Source organism: Fringilla coelebs (genome assembly GCF_963513975.1).
Source record: "Fringilla coelebs genome assembly, chromosome: Z".
Taxonomy (NCBI): Eukaryota; Metazoa; Chordata; class Aves; order Passeriformes; family Fringillidae; genus Fringilla; species Fringilla coelebs.
In genome coordinates, this window is record NC_140031.1 from 4,735,037 (window position 1) to 4,755,501 (window position 20,465).

The 20,465-nt window shown below is 38.0% G+C and overlaps 1 protein-coding gene across 2 annotated transcripts in view; it reads right to left on the bottom strand.

The window, feature by feature from the left end:
- Positions 1-7,458: 7,458 nt before the first annotated feature.
- The window catches only part of PIK3C3 (phosphatidylinositol 3-kinase catalytic subunit type 3), a 70,237-nt gene continuing 57,230 nt past the window's right edge, over positions 7,459-20,465 (bottom strand). For both annotated transcript variants that reach the window (XM_084225968.1, XM_084225967.1), the window contains 2 exons: positions 13,844-13,969; positions 7,459-9,969 (listed from right to left, as the gene is read on the bottom strand). In XM_084225968.1, the coding sequence (XP_084082094.1) occupies positions 9,955-9,969; positions 13,844-13,969 (141 nt within the window). In that variant the 3' untranslated portion in view covers positions 7,459-9,954. The remainder of the gene's footprint in view (positions 9,970-13,843; positions 13,970-20,465) is intronic.

The following is a 20,465-nucleotide window of genomic DNA, read 5'->3' on the forward strand; positions in this document are numbered from 1 at the left end:
TAGGCTGAGCAGCCCCAGCTCTCTCAGCCTCTCCTTACAGTAAAGTCTCTTCCTCAGCAAGTTTTTATCTTCTTGTACTGGGTAGCCCAGAACTGGACACGGGCGCTGCAGATTTTAAAGAATTCTTTCACATCCTTCTTCATTCGTCTCCTTCCTAGACTGAAGCTTCCTGGTCCAGCTGTTGGTCCTGTGTTAGGAGGCATTTTCTTCCCTTACTTATGCTTTTTACTCATCTTCCTATTCCATTTTGGAATCCATTTTGGAATGGGACACCCATTTTTCTTTCCTTGCATTCAGTGTGTGGATGCACATGCACATGTGCAGCAGCATGAGGATGTTCTTTCTCTGTACATTCTCTAATTCTGACAAATCCTAATGTCCAACTGCTCTGTGACTGCTACTGAGCATGAAAAGATTTTTCCTTAAAATATTCTGGGTATTAGAACTCTGAAATCTCTTACCTGAATAAGCATTCCAGCAATTGGACCTGCAAAAAGCCAGTTTTTCCGTATGGTGATGGTGGTGCTCCACTGAGCCAAGTTTCAAAACTCAGAGTGCTTATAAGAAAGATGGGGACAGACTTTTTTATTAGACCTCTAGCAATAGGAAAAGGGTAGTACTTTTAGGCTAAAAGGAGGTAAATTTAGACTAGATATTAGGAAGAAATTTTTTACAATGAGAGTGGTCAGGCCCTGGCATAGGTCAGCCAGAGCAGCTGTGGCTGCTCCATCCCTGGGAGTGTCCCAGGCCAGGTTGGATGGGGCTCTGAGCAACCTGATCTGGTGGAAAACAAATTTATTTGGTTTTAATTATTTTAATTTCTTGGTTTTAATTATTTTAATTTCTTTAAGTATTTAATTTCTGTTTTCTGGTATTTTCAGGATGATCATAATGAAAATGTGCAAGTACACATTTTCTTAACAGGCTTTTGTGCAGCTATCCAGTGTTGCTTCTGATTTTACATTTAATTTAACTATCAAGATCTATCTATGTTATTTTCAAATGCCTTGTCTTTTGGGCTTGGATTGCTAGTTTCTTCCATAATTATTTATATTATAGGAGCCCTCATTGATTCCAGACCTTTGGCAATAGACACTATGCAAATGTAATGACATGATCCTTGCTCAGAAGAGCTTTCAGATTTAAAAGGTCAAGAGAAGACAACACAGATGGATGCAACAGATGAAATAAGAACCACTTGGATACTTGATACCTGATGCCAGATATATAGGATTTTAAAGGAGACTGGCAAAACTCTTCATATATGTGAAAGGGAAAACAGCTGGTATGATAGCTATGGAGCACTGGGATGAAGTCTGTCCTTTCTTGTACCAGCAGGAATTTGCTGTAATTATTTAAAATTCAAGTAAACCTCATTTCTTCAATTATTCAAATAAATATTAGTAAGAAAAAAAATCCTCCTTCTCATCCTCAGTCATGCTGGATTTTATAGTATTAAAGAAAATATGAAGGGAATAACCAATGAAATCCTCCAGAGACCTTTGAAAACTGCAGTATGAGTATAATTTGATGCAATTCATGCAAATCTCTGCCTTAGAAAAGTTAATAATTTAGGCCTCGTCTGGCATCTTTCCACTACCAGGAACTGAACACATTTGCTATTTTAAGCTTCACAAAACACCTGAAAGCAGGTAAATAAGAGAGATCAGAGAAAGCACATCTGAAGCCTACCTATCGTGGCAACTGGATGCTATGGGAAGATTCAGAGCCCAAGCTGGGTGTAAGAGAACAGCACAGCTACTTGATTTTCTGGGGCCCTGTAATTATCTCCTCTGTGATTTAAGCTTGGTTTATGTGCCCAGTTGTGTGAAGTACGCTGGACTCTGCTCCAGTTTCTGTGAGGTTGGCATTTCTAGAACATGGTGCTCTCTGCTGCATCATCCTTTAATAAATTTAGGGAAAAGCAGTCTGTCTTCTTGGGACACCACCATCTCCTATGGTTCTGGGGAGAGACTGCTCATTATAGCTCTCACAGAATCACAAATGGTTTGGGTTGGAAGGAACCCTGAAGACCATCTCTTTTCAACCCCCTGCTATGGGCAGGGACATCTTTCACTAGCCCAGGTTGCTCCAAGCCCCATCCATGGGCATTTGAGTATAGGAAAGGTATCACAGTGCTCAGTGATGGGGCTTGTACTCCTTATACTTTATTGTATGTGAAGGTCTCAGTTTCTGGTGAAGATAGACCCGTGGAAACCAAGGGAACAAGCTAGATGAAAATGTGATAGGATTAACCCTTTCCCAGAACATTCCTGTACCTATGACTCCTCTTGGAAAGCATGTGTATGACTACAGAGTCAAACAAATTAAAGCCTGGATGCAAATTTAATCCATACCTCACAGTCAATTCCACTGCTCAGAGTCTGCATGCCCAGGGCTATGACCTCCTTTAGAGATGGAGATGGAGATGGCCAAATGCCTTGAGCCTCTCTGACAGCTAGGAGGACCTGACTCTTAAAATTGTTGAAACCTCCCATGGCTGGGACATCCAGTTAGGAATACCCTCTGTTTAGTTCCTGCAAGGAACATGCCAATACTGACAGGAAAGCAGATTTGTCACATGTGTTTCAGCTTCATACAAATACCTGCATCAAGTTCCCAGCATGGTCTATGGAAATCTATTCAGCATTGTCAGTGGAATTCAGTAATTTCAGAATCAGCCTGTACTACAGCAGGCATATGGGCCTTGATCCAGTTTGGCTCTGATGAAGCACACAGTGCCATTTGAAATGGCCTGAGGTAGCCAAGACTGTCATGGCAGGGTGACAAAGACAACACGGAAAACATGGGTATATCCATGCTCCCATAGAGCAACAAGTAGAGTCCAAGTAGGATGGTGCTTAAATGCAGGACCTATCCTGAACAATTCTCCTTTAGAAATCCTAATCCATGATCCAAATAAAAAGCTAAGGATGGTGATCCTTACCTGCTAGTCTGGAAAGGCAAATGGGAAGAAGAGATTCTTGAGCAGCTAGTGAAGAATTGAACAGGATCCTGTAGGTACTGAAACATACAGGATCAAAACATGCATGCAGCTGGCAGCTTTAATCTAGCATAATTAAAATAATCTGTGTCAATGTGGTAGCAACTGCAATGGCCTCCAATTCCTCCTTAATGTTCCTGCATTACAGTATTTTGTGCAACTGAATGCAAGCATTCAGTGACTGTATCTTCAGAGAGAGTCTAATTCAAGACTGACACTGCAGTCACAAAACTCAGGACAGCTGGTAACCTGACCCCCAGAGCTGTGCCTGCCTTTGCCCCAGTACCAACCTCAGGACTGAAAAATGGCAATGGCTACAAGAGAACTCAGTATGAGCAACAAAACCAACAACTTGTATGACTGAGCAGAAGGCTCAGCACTAAAACTATTGAGGAACATAAGTAGGTACATGACCAGGGACATAAACATGGACAACCAAATAATGAAATAGTGGAAAAGCATATGCTAAGCAAGCCTTTTGTATACACGCATAATAGAGATGTATGACTGAACTGTAGCCATCCTGATTTATGCTGATTTCCAAGTTTTAAATGAGTTATTCTTGCTCATTTATATGTCTGAAACTGTAAACAAGAGAATAATCTTTGGGACTCATAATTCTCAGTTGTTCTTGTACAGCCCCATTTGCATTCCATGTGGTGATAAATGAGAAAAAACTCATACAGCTTTTAGCTATCCTTCTGGCTGTATCTCTTCACTGAATGAAATAATTTATCTCTTACAGCATATTAAATCAGGATCAGGTACACACTAAGCTGGACAACACGGATGCAGGAAACATGGACACTGATAAAAAGGCCTGACAATGTGTCTTGTGGCTATTCCTTGCTTAAGCTGAAAAACTGCTGTATTTCAGTTCAGTTATACTTGTGTATGTACTGAACTGTAGGATTAATTAATTAATGAAAGCACAGAAACATAATAATTTTCCCTATTTTTACTAGAGCTTTCTAAGAGAGAAGGGTGGAGGGAACTGCTAGAACACTGTTCGACAGGAACAGGGGCTCCAGCAAACACATTTCTTCAGGCACCTTTGAGCTTTAAGGTATGGAACAAACAAAAGCCAATGAACCAAGTCTGAACACAAAGTGCAATCAAAACACACTGCTATTTGGCAAGTTGTAATGGCACTTCCCAGATCCATCTCAAATTAAAGCCCCAAGCTGTGGTACTTTTTGTGTGAGACAAGTTAAAAATGGGTTCTGCACCACTGAGTTTACAGAGCTGGGAGGGAAATGCAAGCTGAAGAAGAGAAAAATCTTCAAGGCCAATGGACAACATGCCATGATTGTGGCACAGAGCCTCTCAGTTCTCGTTTCAAAAGTAGCATTTGTCAAGTTAGAAGCAGAACAGGAGCTGACACCTGTCATCTCCTCGTTTGGAGTGAGATGCCACACAGCACCTTGTTACTGGCACATTGCACCTTGGAAAAGATAAATGCAATATGGCCCAATATTGTTGAAAATGCACCACCTACAGGTTTTAGCAAATTTTGTTGATTAACTATGCAAAACATCTCTAAACTATATAAACACATTTTTTCCCCATATTCAGGATTTCAACAAGCACAGGTCTTACAGGTCTCCACAGCCAGGTCTCTGCCATGTAGTTTGCTTTTTAAGACAACCTCATTCACTGTCCCAAGGTTTGCAGCTGTGCTTTCCCTTGGAAAAAGAGAACCTGACCAGAGACCTCAGCTGAATTTCCCTTTAAAGAAAGAGCTTCTTGCCATGCCAGGGATGTCCTCATCCCTGAGGTTGGTGAATGACTCAGACAACCATTACTGCATCACTGTCTCCCCTTCACTGCCCTGGGGTCAGAAAACTCAGCATCTGAGTCTCACTGCAGGATCAGGGACTTTATCTACATAAGAATGGCTCGCAGCAGGGACAGAAAAGGACAGAAAAATTCCAAATTTAAGCTGAAATGGAAGCTGCCCACTTCAGGGAATAGACACTGCTACTAGACCAGCTGTGTTTCCATCAGAAATCTCTTGTATGTCAGTTAATGAAAATACAGCATGAGAAAAATGACAGGACAGCTGAAAGCACTGAGTAAGTCCAACTGACATCATCAGTTAAGGGAAAAAAACCAAAACTAATCCAGCGTTTATTGGAAAAGAAAAAAGCTCTGTCCCTGCCTTGAGGACACAGGACAAGATGCTACACCATTGGGCAGGCAAGATGCGCTGCCATCTCTCTCTATACATGCACGCAGATATTGAACTTATTGCACTTACTCCACCTGAAGTTCAAAGAGAAGTAGTTTGCAGATGCTTTGTTAAAAGCAGAGATTCCACCTAATTACTTCCTATCTTCTCAGCTAGAAAACTGTTCATACATGTCTATACAAGAAAATAAACTTACTTTAAAAAAAAAAAATAAAACCTTTTTATTTTTTTGTAATGTGAGTTTTTTCAGTCTGTAATCAGTGAGAGATGTTAAATTAGATATGAGAGAGAAAACCTTTTGGTTACAATTATCTTTATATTCTGATGCCCTGTGAAAGAAGACACACCAAAAAAAGGCAAATTTTATCTTCCCACTTAAGAGATGAAATAGAGACAAAGCAGTTTGCCACTTTGGGATGTGTATCTTTACGATTTACCTGTTACATAATCCAATCAATATCTAAATACAGAGCAAGAGAAAGAAAGTGGAATTATCTGACTGTCACTGTGAGGACAACAAGCTGGACTAAAGTGAATTGCCTGACCATGGAAGAAAGGATTCCAAAGCTACCCACAGTGGTTCAGCCACACCTTCACATCACTTTTTCTACACTGCAAGTTATGAACACTGATCCTTGTAAACTGCCACAATCTGAGCCCCCACCACTGAAGAGGACACTCTTCTATCAAGGGGAGGAATTCCAAATGGTTAAGTTTTGCACAGCTTGTAACTGCAGAGGTGTTTTATCTGGAATTTAAGTACTTCCTCAGGGTATAGCTTAATTCCCTTTGGAAAGGACTGTCCCACATACAGCCAAAGTGATTAATGCCCCTGTGTAGATGAGCTACGGATTCTTCCCCAAACAGTGTTCTCTCTGTTTCAGGTTTGAACCCAGGCAGGTGAACCACTTCACTGTTAATACTCAGGAAGCAACAGGGCTTGGGCATTTTATCCTCCAAAATGAAATTTCTTTCACCCTTGAAGGGTCCAATCTAAATGACAGAAGGACAGGAGGGCACCAATATCACACTTTGAGTAGCCTCACTATTACAAAGAATCATCACATCAGCTGAAGAGGTTACAAAAATCTATTTTAACACAATCCACCTGCAATCTTTTTTAAATGACTCCCTTAAGACTCCTGAAATGTAAGGCGCTTCAGATACTTCATAATAACCACAGTATTTTACCATCTGCTGATGATACCAGGTCTTGTGAGTAAAACCTCTCCTGACTACAAAAGGCAGGCCATTTAGACTGGCTCTCTTTCTGCTATCCTCACTTTGCAAAGGGGTGTTATAATTCCCATTCGCTGTTCTTTCCTCCCTTTTCCAAAGACATTATTTCTATAAAGCCTTGCAAAAGCACTTTTTATTTTAAATTGTACACAAGAACAACAAAACCAGGTAACTGTCTGTAAGAACAAGGATGTTTCTTGCTAAAAGTAGAGGTCTTTTGTATTAAAAGCACAGAGCACATTCACATCTTTCTTATTCCCTTACCCTGCCTTCCCCAAAAATCCTACTTTGGCAATCACTGCTTCTTTACCCCCAAAAGAAAAGCCTACTGTGGCACTTTCTTCTCCTGATTCACTGACAGTTGAAAACAACCAAGGACAATCTACAGTAGGGAAGGAAAAATGAAATTATTTCATTGCTTCTCCCACCCTCAATCCCAAAGAACCACTACAGATTCTGTGAGAAAAAAGATCAGTATGAGACCAAGATGAATGCTGAAAGGCAAATAAAGAACCCACAAGGGTAATTTTATTGTACTTTTTATCTCAAGTTATATAAAATACAACTGCTGGTCAAAATAAGTCCATGGCAAAATTCCTGATTTTTTTATTTCTTTTGCTCTGTAATGCCTCCTGGAGAGACTTAAGAGGGTGACTTTTTGACAAGTTACTCTGTGACACACCTGGTACAGCCTGGTTTCCATGCTCCAGTACACATGATGGAGCTCACTGCCTCACTCCATGCAGAGCTGTGTGTTGTGTGTTTACCCTGTTTATGTGCTCACACAAATAAGAGTGCAGGGTAAAACTCCTGTCTGACATTCACATGAGTACCTTCACCTGACTGGGGTTCTACCTTTGTGAAAGATACAAGGATTTCACCTTTAAGAATTGTACTCCTCAAGACAGCATTTTATGTAGTTATTCAAGGGATTCGGAATTTATTAGAGACAACAGACACATCATACATATGGTATTATACAGTGATATCAAGCCATGATAGATAACCTATTATACTCCAGTAAGTCAAAGATTTTGGTAACATATCAAAAAAATCTTTCATTTAAAACAAAGTAACTTATTTCCCCTCAGCAACCCAGCTTGTTTGGTTTTTTTCTTTTCAACTGTCTGTTTTACTTTAAATAAATTATGCCACATGAGGTGCTAAGAGCCAACAGATTTTACAAAACAAAGTCAGAACTTTGTATAAGACTATAAAAAAAATAAACCTATTGATGTTTTTCAATTTTCAACAATACTTGGTATTTAGAAGATGAGGGTTAAAGTATAAATCTACTTGCATCCAGTATGTTGTAGCAGCCTCAGTGCTGTCCTGTTTTTCATTCTATACGGGTTCTGAAGAGCTAGGAACAGAACAGGCATATCAGCCTAAAAAAAGCCACTAGCTGGATGACAGACGTATCCAGTTGGTTTGTCAGTGCTCATTGTTTTACAAAATTCTTTGGAAAATGCACTGAAAATATATGCAGAGTCACTCCACATGCAGAAACACAGATGAACACACTGGTTGTACTATTTTCCACTGATTCAGGCAAAGCTTTTCTGCTTCTGTGCCTGATATTCTCCATTTAAAAAATGGACAGCGAAGCCTGGCTCTTCCTAAGCCTTACCTACTGTAATCACATTCCACTTGGGTTCACATGCTGACATTTATAACTTAAGAGTACAGTTTTAATAGGCTGTTGCACAGTCCAGTGTATGAACAGGCTAATTCTAAAACACAAGACACAGTGAACAACCATGCATTTATAAAGGTCAATATTTAACAGTTTATAAACATCTCTGCAAAGTAAAATGATTTCTAGGATTGAGTTGATGATGTCTTTTGGGTTTTAATAAGGAGACAACCTCGGCCTGTCTGGTCAACTGGTACAGACTGGGTCATACCCATATCCTTCATAATTAGACTTGAGCAGGAAGAACAGGAAGTTTTCTTCAAAAGAAATGGATGAAAAATCCTACAATATGTACAGTTGAAAGGGCTGGGGTCGGAGACAAGAATTCAAGTCAAATGAAGTGTGGCTGCTTCATAAAGATCAGAAATTGTCTCAGCACGTAGGATGTACATTTGAAATGTATTAAAAGAACGAAAAAGACCTTGTTTTTTTGCAGAATTCTCTCTGAACATCTGAGAGGTCCAGGCTCTCAGAATTATACTTGGAAGGTGCCACAAAGCACTGTACATAGAACAAGTTCATGTGAAACAGAGGAATATATAAGTCTGACAGAAAAAAACCCAAACAAACTGCAAGACAATGATCATTACTACTTCTCCAAAGAAGACTGAGCTAAAGATAAGAGGGGCTAAAGATACTGTGGCTCTTCTGTGGCACTGTGTGTTCCTAGACAACATGAGCACCAAGCAACTAGGGTAATGCAGTTTCTAAGTCATAGAGGGGAAAAAAGGGACAAAAGTACAAAGCAAAATTGATTTGCAAATACCAGTCAGATTCACATTCAAATCAGTCCCTCTTATCTTTATAATTGGGAAGGGTTTCCTCCTGACTTAAAATGTTATTTTAAAAAATACAGGACTATTAGAACATCCTTTGAAGAGAGCCACACATTTATGAAGAGCTAATTACATTATTGATCATACAAACCAGATTCATTATGAACTCAACATGTGGCACAAAAGTACTTTTATGAGTGGTGTTATTCCAGCATCAAGTAAACTGAGAAGTGAAAATCCTTGCAAAAAGACACTAGTTACAAACATAATCCTCTAGTGTGCCATGTCTCAGCAAGTAAGATTAAAAAGACAAAACAGAACACCTCAAGACTGCAACAACAAAGGTTTTTATTAGAGTGAAGAATATATAATCACTGTATAGAAAACATTTAGAGTTAAAGCATGAAATACTGAACTGCTCACTGTGCATTCCCATTGCTGAGCCTGTTAGCAATCATTTAATTGGCTGCCTACAGCTGGGGTAACTTATCAGCACTTAAAAACACTTTTGTAAGCAGGCAAAAAATGACTGTCCATTCTAAATGATAACATTGCCTAAGGCAGGAAATAAGGGATCATATGAATTACATTTAAAATTTATTCAAGGAACCAAGTGGATGGGGAGGGACGAGAGAGGATTACCATAGTTTTGTGAGGGGTTTTTCTGCACCAAGAAACTGTAGCCTCCCTGCTTTAGCTTTGTATCTACTTCTATTTTTAAATAAGAAAATATATTAACACATACAAGAATTCATCATTAAATCCAACCTCTTCCAGTTATCTTTGGCTTGAGAGGAAGTTGCTTACTTCAACCTTTGAGGCTCCCAAGGATGGTACAAACAATCATCTTCCTTTAAAAAATGGTTGGTTTTGAACCTTTAATGAACAAAAAGATTCAAAAAGCTTCTCCATCTTCTGAGTTCTCAGTTCTTCACACTATTAAATCTGCAGCTTTTGCTTTCCAAAACTGTTTGGTTAAGTCCACAAGGGCTTGAGAAAGTCTCTGTTTTGAGCATTTGCTTGTTTCCACCACGAGCAGGCAAAAAGCTTATTTTCTCCAATACTGAAAGAAAAGAAAAAAACACAACAGCACAGAGATTACTCAATCTGCTTTACTTTCAAAGAATAAATGCTATGCACAAATTGAACTCTGTGTTTAAAAACATGGTGAAATGTGTAAGGGTAGATGATTTTCACAACCTTTAAAGGGAAAAAGCAGAAGCTAACTCCAAATACCCCTTGACAAATTATTTTATCCAATACACAATCCAGCTGGTAGATATTCCCTCTCTTATTTTAACATCCAGTAGGAAGAAAAACAGAGACCCTGCACTGAGGTGCCTGCATTCTCTGACACAGAAGCACTGGGGTTATGTCCTGGGGATATTCTAAATCCATGCAACTTCTACAGCTGAAACTGAGTTTGCTTCTAAACAGATACCAGCCAAGCATTAATAAACTCCAAAGCTGTACAGTTACAGTTTAGGTGAGACACCCTGAATCCCACAAGCTTTCACTTTTCTAATCACTGCTTACTATTTCAGCCCTGAATACAACTGACTTGATTTGTAAATTTACAAGGGAAATAAAATGTGAAACTAGACACTTCAACTGTAGATTGTTTCCTTCCTCTGCAGAAATAAATAATGCTGCTAAAATGAAAATGACTCTCCAGGGAGAAATGGCTACCCAGTCTTCATTAGTATCGACTAAAATTAGTATGTACCTTTTCCTCCTCTTGAGGACTACTGTACAACACCATTAGCTTATTTTAAATGCTGAATTTATTTACTTTTGAGACAACTTTTTCTTATAACCATTAAGGAGACAGGCAGTGCATGAAAAGGTCTGTAAAATATCTGATAAAATAACAGATCAGAGATTCATTAGAAATTAAACGAAAGGCTTTATAACACAGTGGTAAACTGAACGCAATTTAGAATATTGTTATAAAAGAACAATACTGAGCTGATTCCAAAACATCCAGATTGCTTTATGCAAGAGCTTTACTTAATGCAGAGTGACATATAGAACACTGAAACACCATGATTACTATAATAACCAGCCTTGTTAAAAAGCTCTTAAGTGCTGCAGTAGACTGCACAGATTCCTCACAGGCCTGTTCTGAAGGCAGTAAAAAAATAAATATCTACCGATAAACAAAAAAATGTGTTGAACAGCATTTGAAGTGAAATATTGTGTGGCATTAGGCCAGATCTGCTGTTTACACTTGTGTTATAACACCTGTGTGGCGCTGGGGTTTTTTCCCAGACAACTTATAATACTATGAAGAACAAGGCCACTGGCAATTCAATGCAGAATTACAGATAAAGGAACTGAAAGCTTCAATTGGCCATTGAGTAAGATGACCCCTTTACGGCAAATTCACGACCCATTAATTATTCATTTGTTTAACGATTTTGCAGACTCCATGAAGACTACAGCAGCAAATGCTTAAGACTGCCTCAGACAAAAAGGAAAGATAATGATTTTGACTGATGAAGTAATAAATATTGCTAAGAAGCATCCCATTTTACCCATAACATAGAGAACAGTCATTAATTACACTTAGCTTTCACTGGGTTTTTTTGAAGTATTTAAAAAAATACATTAATAAACCACAGATTCTTAAGACTTGTCAATTGCTGATTAATCTTTGTCTATTCTTTTTGCATCCTCCTCACACTTGCAATCCAGTATCTTTGCAGGAGAAAGCCTGCAAGCCTAAATTTGTTAGAGTGCAAATAAAGGCAGTAACTGGAACTCCAAAACTAGCATCACATGGAGTTTTCAGATGCCTTTAGCACTTACAAATCAAGACACTTGTTTTCCATTCTAGGCACCAGATGCCCAAAGCAGAAAGGAAAGCTAAAAGCACATAGGTTGCACACTCTGCAGCAGTGCACAAAGATTGCACAGAGCCTCAGGAAAATATGTCTGTGATGAAATTCAGCATGGGCCAGCTGGAGAGGTAAAAACCACAAAAAAAGATAACTGTATCAGGACTACATTAGTGGGTGTCACATCTGCTTATTTGGTATCCAAAGTATAGTACACCAGCGAGCTTGCATATTAACACCCAAAAATATGAATGGAAGATGCAGTCAGTGCCTGCTGGAATGTGTATCAGCTTTTTGCTTAGAACACCATTTCTGGGAGCCAGAATCACAGAATGGTTTGGTTAGAAGGGACCTTAAAGATCAGCTAATCCCAGCCCCTCTTCTATAGGCAGGGACACCCTCCACTAGACCAGGTTGCTCAGAGCCCCATCCCACAGAAATCTGGAATAACATTCTTGGATACTTTTAAATATTCTGAACAAATCTGTCCTGTGATTTAAAAAGCAGGGGTAAGAACTGAAGAAAGATCAAGCAAAAACAAGCCTGAATGGAAAAAGAAAAGGTCACCCAAATCAAACCTGTAATACACTTTCACAAATGCAGTAACAATTATCTGGGAGAGTGTGGCAGTCACCTAAGGCCAATGAAGTAAAAAGGCATGTCTTAAAAAAAAGTGACTGTCAGTATGTAATGAAAAGAAAAGTCTACACACATACTGGAGAAACTTAAAACTTCAATCTTGAATATTTCTAATAGCTTTTTTTTTTTCATTTGAACCGTAAGGCAGATGCCAGGCATTTTCCACTCTGTCTGATGAAATTACCATCCTCCATCCAAAGTTCAAAGTAATTCATAGTGAGTGACAACAAATTTTGCATCATTTCCATATAATTACACTTCCTTCTTTCACATCTCATAAAACATCATCTTAATCAAATATATACGTAAATGGAAATTACATTATTTCTTCTCATCCTGCACTACAGTGCAATTCTTCAAAATAAAAACTAAGTTTGAAGAAAAGAACAGATGCTTTTTAGCAAAATGGATAGCCATAAGAATAGTTTTCCCCATTTCATATCAGAATTTGACTAGGTTTTTGAAGAAAGAATCAATTTAAAAGCCAGGATAATGACTGGCTTTTCAGAGCAGTTTAATTTTTTCTCCTAATTCCATTTCTTGTCATTGTCAAATATTTAAGGAAAACAGTGTAATATCTTAAATCCCTGATAAACACAAACTAAATGTCAGATGGTTTTAAGGAAAAAAAAAGAATTGGAAATTCAAAGCAGAAATGCTTTTGTAAACACTGTTTTATTTAACATGGGAATCAAGTATTTTATTGTCTTAGTGTGTATTGTAGTAATACAGCATAGAGTATAAGATGTTAGGTTAAACACTTCATTCTTCATAGATGGTATATTGTAATAACAAAAATACCAGAGGCAATAATCTATTGTCAACCCAGATCATCAGCAAGAAGGCTGCTGTAAGGTCTTCCTTGGAGCCTTCTCTTCTCCAGTCTCAACAATCCCAGCTCTCTCAGACTGTCTCCCTAACAGAGGCGCTCCAGCCCTCTGATAACTTTTGAAGTGCTGTGGGCTTCTCCAGCAGGTCCCTGTCCCTCCCGTGCTGGGAGCCCAGCTCTGGATGCAGTGCTCCAGGTGGGTGTCAGCAGAGCAGAGCAGAGGGGCAGAATCCCCTCCCTGCCCTGCTGCCCACAGGGCTCTGGATGCAGCCCAGGACACGTTTGGCTCTCTGGGCTGTGAGTGCCATGGCAGGGCATGTGCAGCCTCTCACCCACAGCACCCCCGAGTCCTTCTGGGCAGGGCTGCTCTGCGGCTGTTCCCTCCCCAGCCTGGATGGGCACCAGAAGTTGCCTTGTCCCAGACCTTGCCAGACCTTGCATGATTGCTAAGGTGCTTCAAAATATTTAATAGGACTTCTTCAAGCTTGTTCTCCAGTCTTTAAAACTAAAACAGTTTCATCTTGTACTAAAATGAACTAAAACATCTCACAGTGATGAACCTACCACTCACAACCTCTCGCCTTACTCAGCTACCACAGAGATCAGCAGCTGAGAAGAAAATACCTCACCTGTGCAAACTTGTGTATCTGCTCCACGACAGCTGCAAAGAGGGCATGGACACTCTCATCAATTAGACTTTGCATATAATGGACGGCTTCTTCATCAGACAGGTCCAAACGAAACTTGTCCTGCACCTGGAATGGGACCAGAAATGGCTAAAATTAGTTCAATGGTTAAAAACATGCATTATTCTACCAATGTATACAGAAGCAGACAGTGATTTTGGCTGTAATCTCTCTCTTCTAAGCTACAGCAGATTTTTGGAAATGTACAATGTTATTTAAAATAGCTATTTAGGGTCCTTGAATAAAAAATGGTGTTGAAATAAGCTAGAAACAATCCCCTATTCAAACTAGTAATTTCAAAGCTCAAGGTCAAAAAGTCAAGAGAAGCACTTGGAAATACAAGTTTAAGCAGGACTGAAATACTATGAGAAAAAGAGGTAACATTCAACATTTACTAGAGAATGAAATGCTGCTTGAGAAAAAACACAGAACTTCATATATGAAATGAAAATCTGGAAGAGTCTGGATGATCCTAATAATTTTAGAAAGGATGTAAGACTTTGTTACTCTAAACCTACTTTCAGGTAATGTTTGTCTTTAAAAAACTCTAAGTAGAGTTAAGTAAAGAATACCGAATGGGAGGAAAGTATGAGCAAATCAACTCTGTCAAAACTGACCTTTGTATGGTAAGTGAGAATCTCATTAACTGTATCCACTGGCCATGAACACTTGGTTGGAGACACTGCTACCCCTTACATGGTTTTTTTCTTCTGACAATAACATTGTACCAGTAACACATTCTGCTTAGTACTTGCAACTTGTACATGAGTTAAAATCTGAATGCTCTGAACGCACAATAATTAAGAATACAGCAGTACCTATATTTTCTAGTTTCCATCTTGGCAATGCCAAGAACATCTATGAAGGGGCAATAGATGTTTTTCTGTGACTTCCAACTAATTCCAAGAAAATAGTTCAGAACTGATCCAAATTCCCCTAACATACTGGAGCCCAGCCCTAACTCCACTGAGCCTGTCTTTATCCTCTTCTTCCTTGAAATCTCTTCTGATGAGCCTAGATCCTGCCTAAGCACTTCCTAAGCAACACTATGGCCATCATTCAAAGTACTGTTACTTTGCAAAGTAGCGCTGGTAACAGAATGTAAATTGTCCAGCAAATTCACATTAGTTGTGGAAGATTTATTGCTACCATGTAGTCATATGCTTTATTCTCATAAAGATAAATCTCAAACTATTCAAGCTCTTGTGGAGACCATCATACTCAAGTATTTCAGGCTCCTGCATAATGAACTAGGTAAAATGGTATCAAACAATCTCTTTTACCCTATCTTTATGCCAAGTAAGAATGTTTCACATCCTAGGTAAATTGTTTCAATGATTAATTGTCCTGTTTAACAACTGTGACTCATTTGCTATCTGAATTTGTCCAATTTCCATCTCAAACAGTTGATCTCATTAAAACTTTTTATATTAAAAAGCTCTCAATCAGAAATCTCTCATGTAGGCAAATATCAAATGATTTAGGTTGTTTCTTAATCTTCTCATGGCTGTGACTGTAAGACAGAGTCAAGTCTTTCCTGAACATTTTCCCTGAATTAACTATTTTTTAGCCATTGACAAAAATGTGAGCCAAATTATTTCAACAATTTTCACAATAAGGTTGAATTTGTGAGGTGATACTACCTTCATGTCCTAATTTGTATGCTTTTTATGCAACAAGGATCCCACATACTCAACAACCCTCTTTATGACAGCAAAAATGCTCCAAGATTTCAGTTGAATGTTAACTGATTTCAGTTTAGCGTAACTCTGTGTTCCTTTGAAAAGTAATATATTCCAAAATAGTGCCCTTCAGTACTGTAATCAAAAGCCTAAGCTAGCCAGCACAGTACGGAAAAATTATAGAATTTTAGAATCCTTTAGGTTGGAGAAGAGTTCTATAAACATAAAGTTTCTTCATTCAAAATAACCGTTATAACTCTGTTGCTGATATGTTTGAAGTAAGTATAAAGTAGTTTTTCCTCAACTTCCTCTCAAAAAAATGTTTGATCAATATGAAAGAATGGATTAAGCCAAAAAAGTTCAAACTTTCAATTAAGCATGTTACCAGCAAGAGATTCAGCAGATTATTTCTAAGAAGTTCTTGTTATGAAGAACTTTCATCTTCATAACAAACAAGAGGAGAAGGAAGTTTATTAACTCCCACATCAGAAGTTTTAGACAGTGAATGACGCACACAGTAGAATCCAACGGAATTTAATGGACTACTCACATGCTTGCAATTATGCAAAAGCTTAAATACATTCCCCAAATTACAGCAGAGATTTCTTTCAGATCTAGTTTGGTGCTCACAAAAAAGGTGATGTTAATGAGAATTCATCAAAATCACTAGCTCAATTTTCAAAAAAAAAAAAAAAAAAAAAGAAAAAGAAAAAAAATCCATCACTGTAAAACTCTTTTACCCAACTTTAGTAATCAAATACTTTGGCAATCTTCTAATTTGTTCACAGAAAACCTTCTCAGAATTTTTGCAGTTAGTTATATTAAGATGCAATTTCATTCTATAGAATGAATGACTAATCAAATCCACCTCCTACAAAACACACTGGGCACACTGATATACGTGCAAAGAAATTCACCCATGGTTAGATCTTGCAATCAGTTTGCAATTAACAGAAGGATTAAATGATACCCAGTATTGTCTTTATAGTTTTTCAGCCCTGCATTAAAACTGATTGCTGAAACCTAGATGAGAAGAAACAAGGCAAAATTACAATTTACCTCTTGAGCTGCAACAGCAGCAACAAGATTAATACACACTGACTTACAGCTCCTGTAGAAAAGGAACAGTAATTCTTATTTGAAATCTCTTGAGTTCCAATGTGGGATGAGTTCTAAAAGCTGACAGTTTCTCACAGACCAGGTCAATGGGAAGAGATTTTTGCTTACTCTTAAAAACAGAGGTGAATTTGGGGGGTGAAATTCTGATGAGATATACAATTATCTCATTCTAAACACTTATCAATTATGACTACCATGAATGCCTCAAAGACGTCCCACCTGAAGAATTAGAGCTCCTGCTTTGGTACTTAAATCAAGTGCATTGTTATAGTTCAGGATTTGTAAAACAGAGAAAAAGAAGCTTGATTAATCTAGTTGAACTTTTGCTTTGTTTCCAGAAAAGGAAACATTAAATTGCATTTGATATACAAATACTCTTTTGAAACATTGAATCTCAAGAGGAGAACTTGATTGTTCCAAGGATGAAGAGGCTGAATAAGTAAGAATAGTCTATCAAGATACTGACTTTCAACTTGAAACTAAATTAAAGTTGTCCACTTCCTATTCCCCTGAACAGAGGATAGTTTAGTATCAAAGTCCACAACAAGAGGACTGAAGTTTGTAAGGAAATTCTGTCAGTTACCTTAATACTGCTTCTGTTTTTGAAATGACAAAAATTAAAAGGGGAAAAGAATATCAAGGACAGTTCAGAATAAAATATGGGGGGGGTGAGGGGACAAGCATTTAAGTCTAATTTACTTGGGGCTTAACTGATGATAATGAAAAAAGAAAGGGATCATCACTTGCAGCAGAATCACACAGAAGATGGGAACTTAGCAAGCTAACAAGTAAAAGCTGGGGAAAAAATATTTTACAGGAACAAAAAGAAAGAAACACTACTTCACACCATGATTATCCCAAAATCTAACTCACAGGGGAAATAGCACAACATGTGCCAGACTAACAGGCAATGTTAACTGATTGTAAACTCAGACTCCGTTCTTTTCCTTGAAGTGTCTTCAAGGAGAACTAAAATGAGTATTGTTTAGAAAATGGCATCAAAGATGTCCTATGAGGCTGATTTCACAGAAAACTTAGAAAACTCACAGTAAGCCTCACAAAGCTGCATACAGTAGAAGAAAAAGGATGACAAAAAGAACAGATTAAATATTCAAGAAAACACGAATCATCTTATTAAGAATGGTAGTTAAAGATCTGAGAAAATGGGCAGGCCAGGGTCTTCATTCAGTTGAACGAATCTCCAAGTTTAACCTTCTGTCTTTGGCTATTTTGTGTTTGGAAGTGTGATGGGCTTAGGATTGAGAAATCATACAAAAACACAGTTGGGAGCAGTACTACTGTGGTAAGTGAACTTCCCTGCAGAATTCCAAAACTTTCACTTGCACTTTCACCTTTTGTTCTCAAAGCACAAGACTGCCCGCTCCCTTCCACCAAAGAGCAGATTCTTGTAAGGACTTTTTTTGTCCTCAAATCAGACACCACAGTTAACATATTAAACTCGGGAATTTTTCACTAGCAAGCATCTTCTCACTCGTAAAACATTACCAGAAATGGATTAGGTACTTAACACTCAAGGTTAAGAAAAACTTTGGAAATTCTGTGGAAGCTTTTTTAATCTTCAGGGCAGCTCACAAATCTATATATCATGGATACTAATAGCTCTGTTTTCAGAATTACTGGTGGTAGATATGTATTTTAAGGTGACATATAGATGTACATTTGAGAACCCGTTGTTAATCCTGTTTAGTTTTCAGACAAATTATAAATCAGACAATCTGAAGACTGGTGGGTGCTTTAGTATTTATTCTTCCAGCAACATTAACAACACTGCTTATTGTTTTATAAAATTTCATCAAACTACTATGGGATTGCTCATTGCAGCTTCAGCTGTTTTAAAGAGAAAGTTCAGTGTCCTTTTCTAGCACCTCACAGCACTACTAAAATGAGACAAAGAACAATTAACAGGAAAAAAAAAAAGAAAAAAGAAAAGAAAAAAGTGTATTTTAAAAAAATATTTTTACTGTTTTGCTTTGTAATTATTACAGTGGTCTGCATCCAATATTCATGTGGCAGAAATTGGCACTAAGTGCTTGGTTTAATCCTTACCACATTTCATCTTTTTCAGTAATACTTTCCTGCTATTCCTGTTGCTTACAGCCCAAACATCTAATACCACAAACTATTCAGGTGCTTTATTTGCATGAAAAACTTCATTTGAGAGACTATTCTGACAACAGTGTTTCCATAGGTTGAATTTGAACAAAATGTGGTTTCTAAATAAGCCTATGTAGGCTTCTCTAATTTTTTTTTTTTTTTTAATAGAAGATAACAAAGATCTTAGTGAACACCTCTAAATTGCACTTCTGTGAGAACTGGGGTTTCAGCCACAATGGTACTCAAAGATGATACTGTTCCAGCTCAGAATTTCATCATACTGGCCAAAAACTAATAATCAACTTGAAACTGATATAAAGCAACAAGAGCATAAGAGTATTCTCACACTTGGTTCATGTTTTGTGTTTACTCCAACTTCTGTATTTTTTTCAATATTTTAAAATTAATTAATATGCATGAAAAATCAACAGCCTAAAAACAAAAAAGCTGTGTGTGCAGCTGCAGTGTCATTACCCAAATGGACAGAGAGAGGAATGTCTGCCGAAACAAAATAAGCTCAGTGGCAATGTGACACTTTTACAAAGCATAAACCTCCGTGGAGCAGCAAGAAAATACTATTGAAACAAACAGACTCTAATGAAGCAAAAATGACTATACTCCTGTAAATTTCCTACTGCATTAAAAAACCTCAGGAAGATTTCCTAGTCTACCTTTTAACAAATACTGCTGGTTTTGATATCCACTGCCTAAAAAGGCTTATTAAGCTTCAACTTAGAAAGTTCCTTCAATTTCACTAACTTGGGAACTAACTCTCAATTATCCTTTGGCTGACTGGGGAGCACAGGGGAGGGGGAAAGCAGTGTTAGTTTCACTACAAGCCAGATGAAAAAAACTGAACAATTAGCTCAGGCTTAGAAACAAGGTAGGTCAGAAACTTTCTGTACCTCCAGTCACATCTCTGCTTCAGCACTTATACCTATAGAATAAAGATAATTTACTTTGACATATTTAATGTTAAAGGAAAAAACATGTCTGCTCTCTCTTTTTGCTAGTTTCCAAAAAAATTAGACTGATCATTTTCTTATCAAGGAGGGTGAGCCCCCATCAGTGCAGGGTGCTCTCAGTATTACAGCCCACAGACAGACAACTTTCCTCTCTTATGATTTTATCCTTTTTTTGTTTCTATCCAAAGGTGGTACTGAAATGAATGGGGCTACTTTCACAAAAAACAGTTAAGTTCCTGCTTATGGGAGCCAGGTATTTGTGCTTTCTGTGCTCACAATAACCTCGCCTATAACACAGCATCTTTGCAGCACCTTCTTTAATCAATGGACATCTGAAACAGAGCTCAGTCAATTAGACACTGTCCTTTAATGCCTGCTGAGTCCTTTGTCTGCCAATGAATCATTGGTCCCTGATGATTTCTCATTTAAAGGTCAAATCTGCTATGAAAGACAGATAGAAACCATCTGGCTTTCCAGTAGAAAAATAAAAAGCTTTTTTTGTTAGGAGGTGACAATGCTGAATCCATTAGCTACATCTGAAGAGTGATGGTGCACCTCTTCCTTACGCTAAACTGGCTACATAATTGACTCCAGATTTTAGTCATTACTACTTAGAATTTATAGCACTGGCTAATTTTACAATGCCCAACAATTAGCAATTAGCACTGCAGCTGTGCTGAAAAT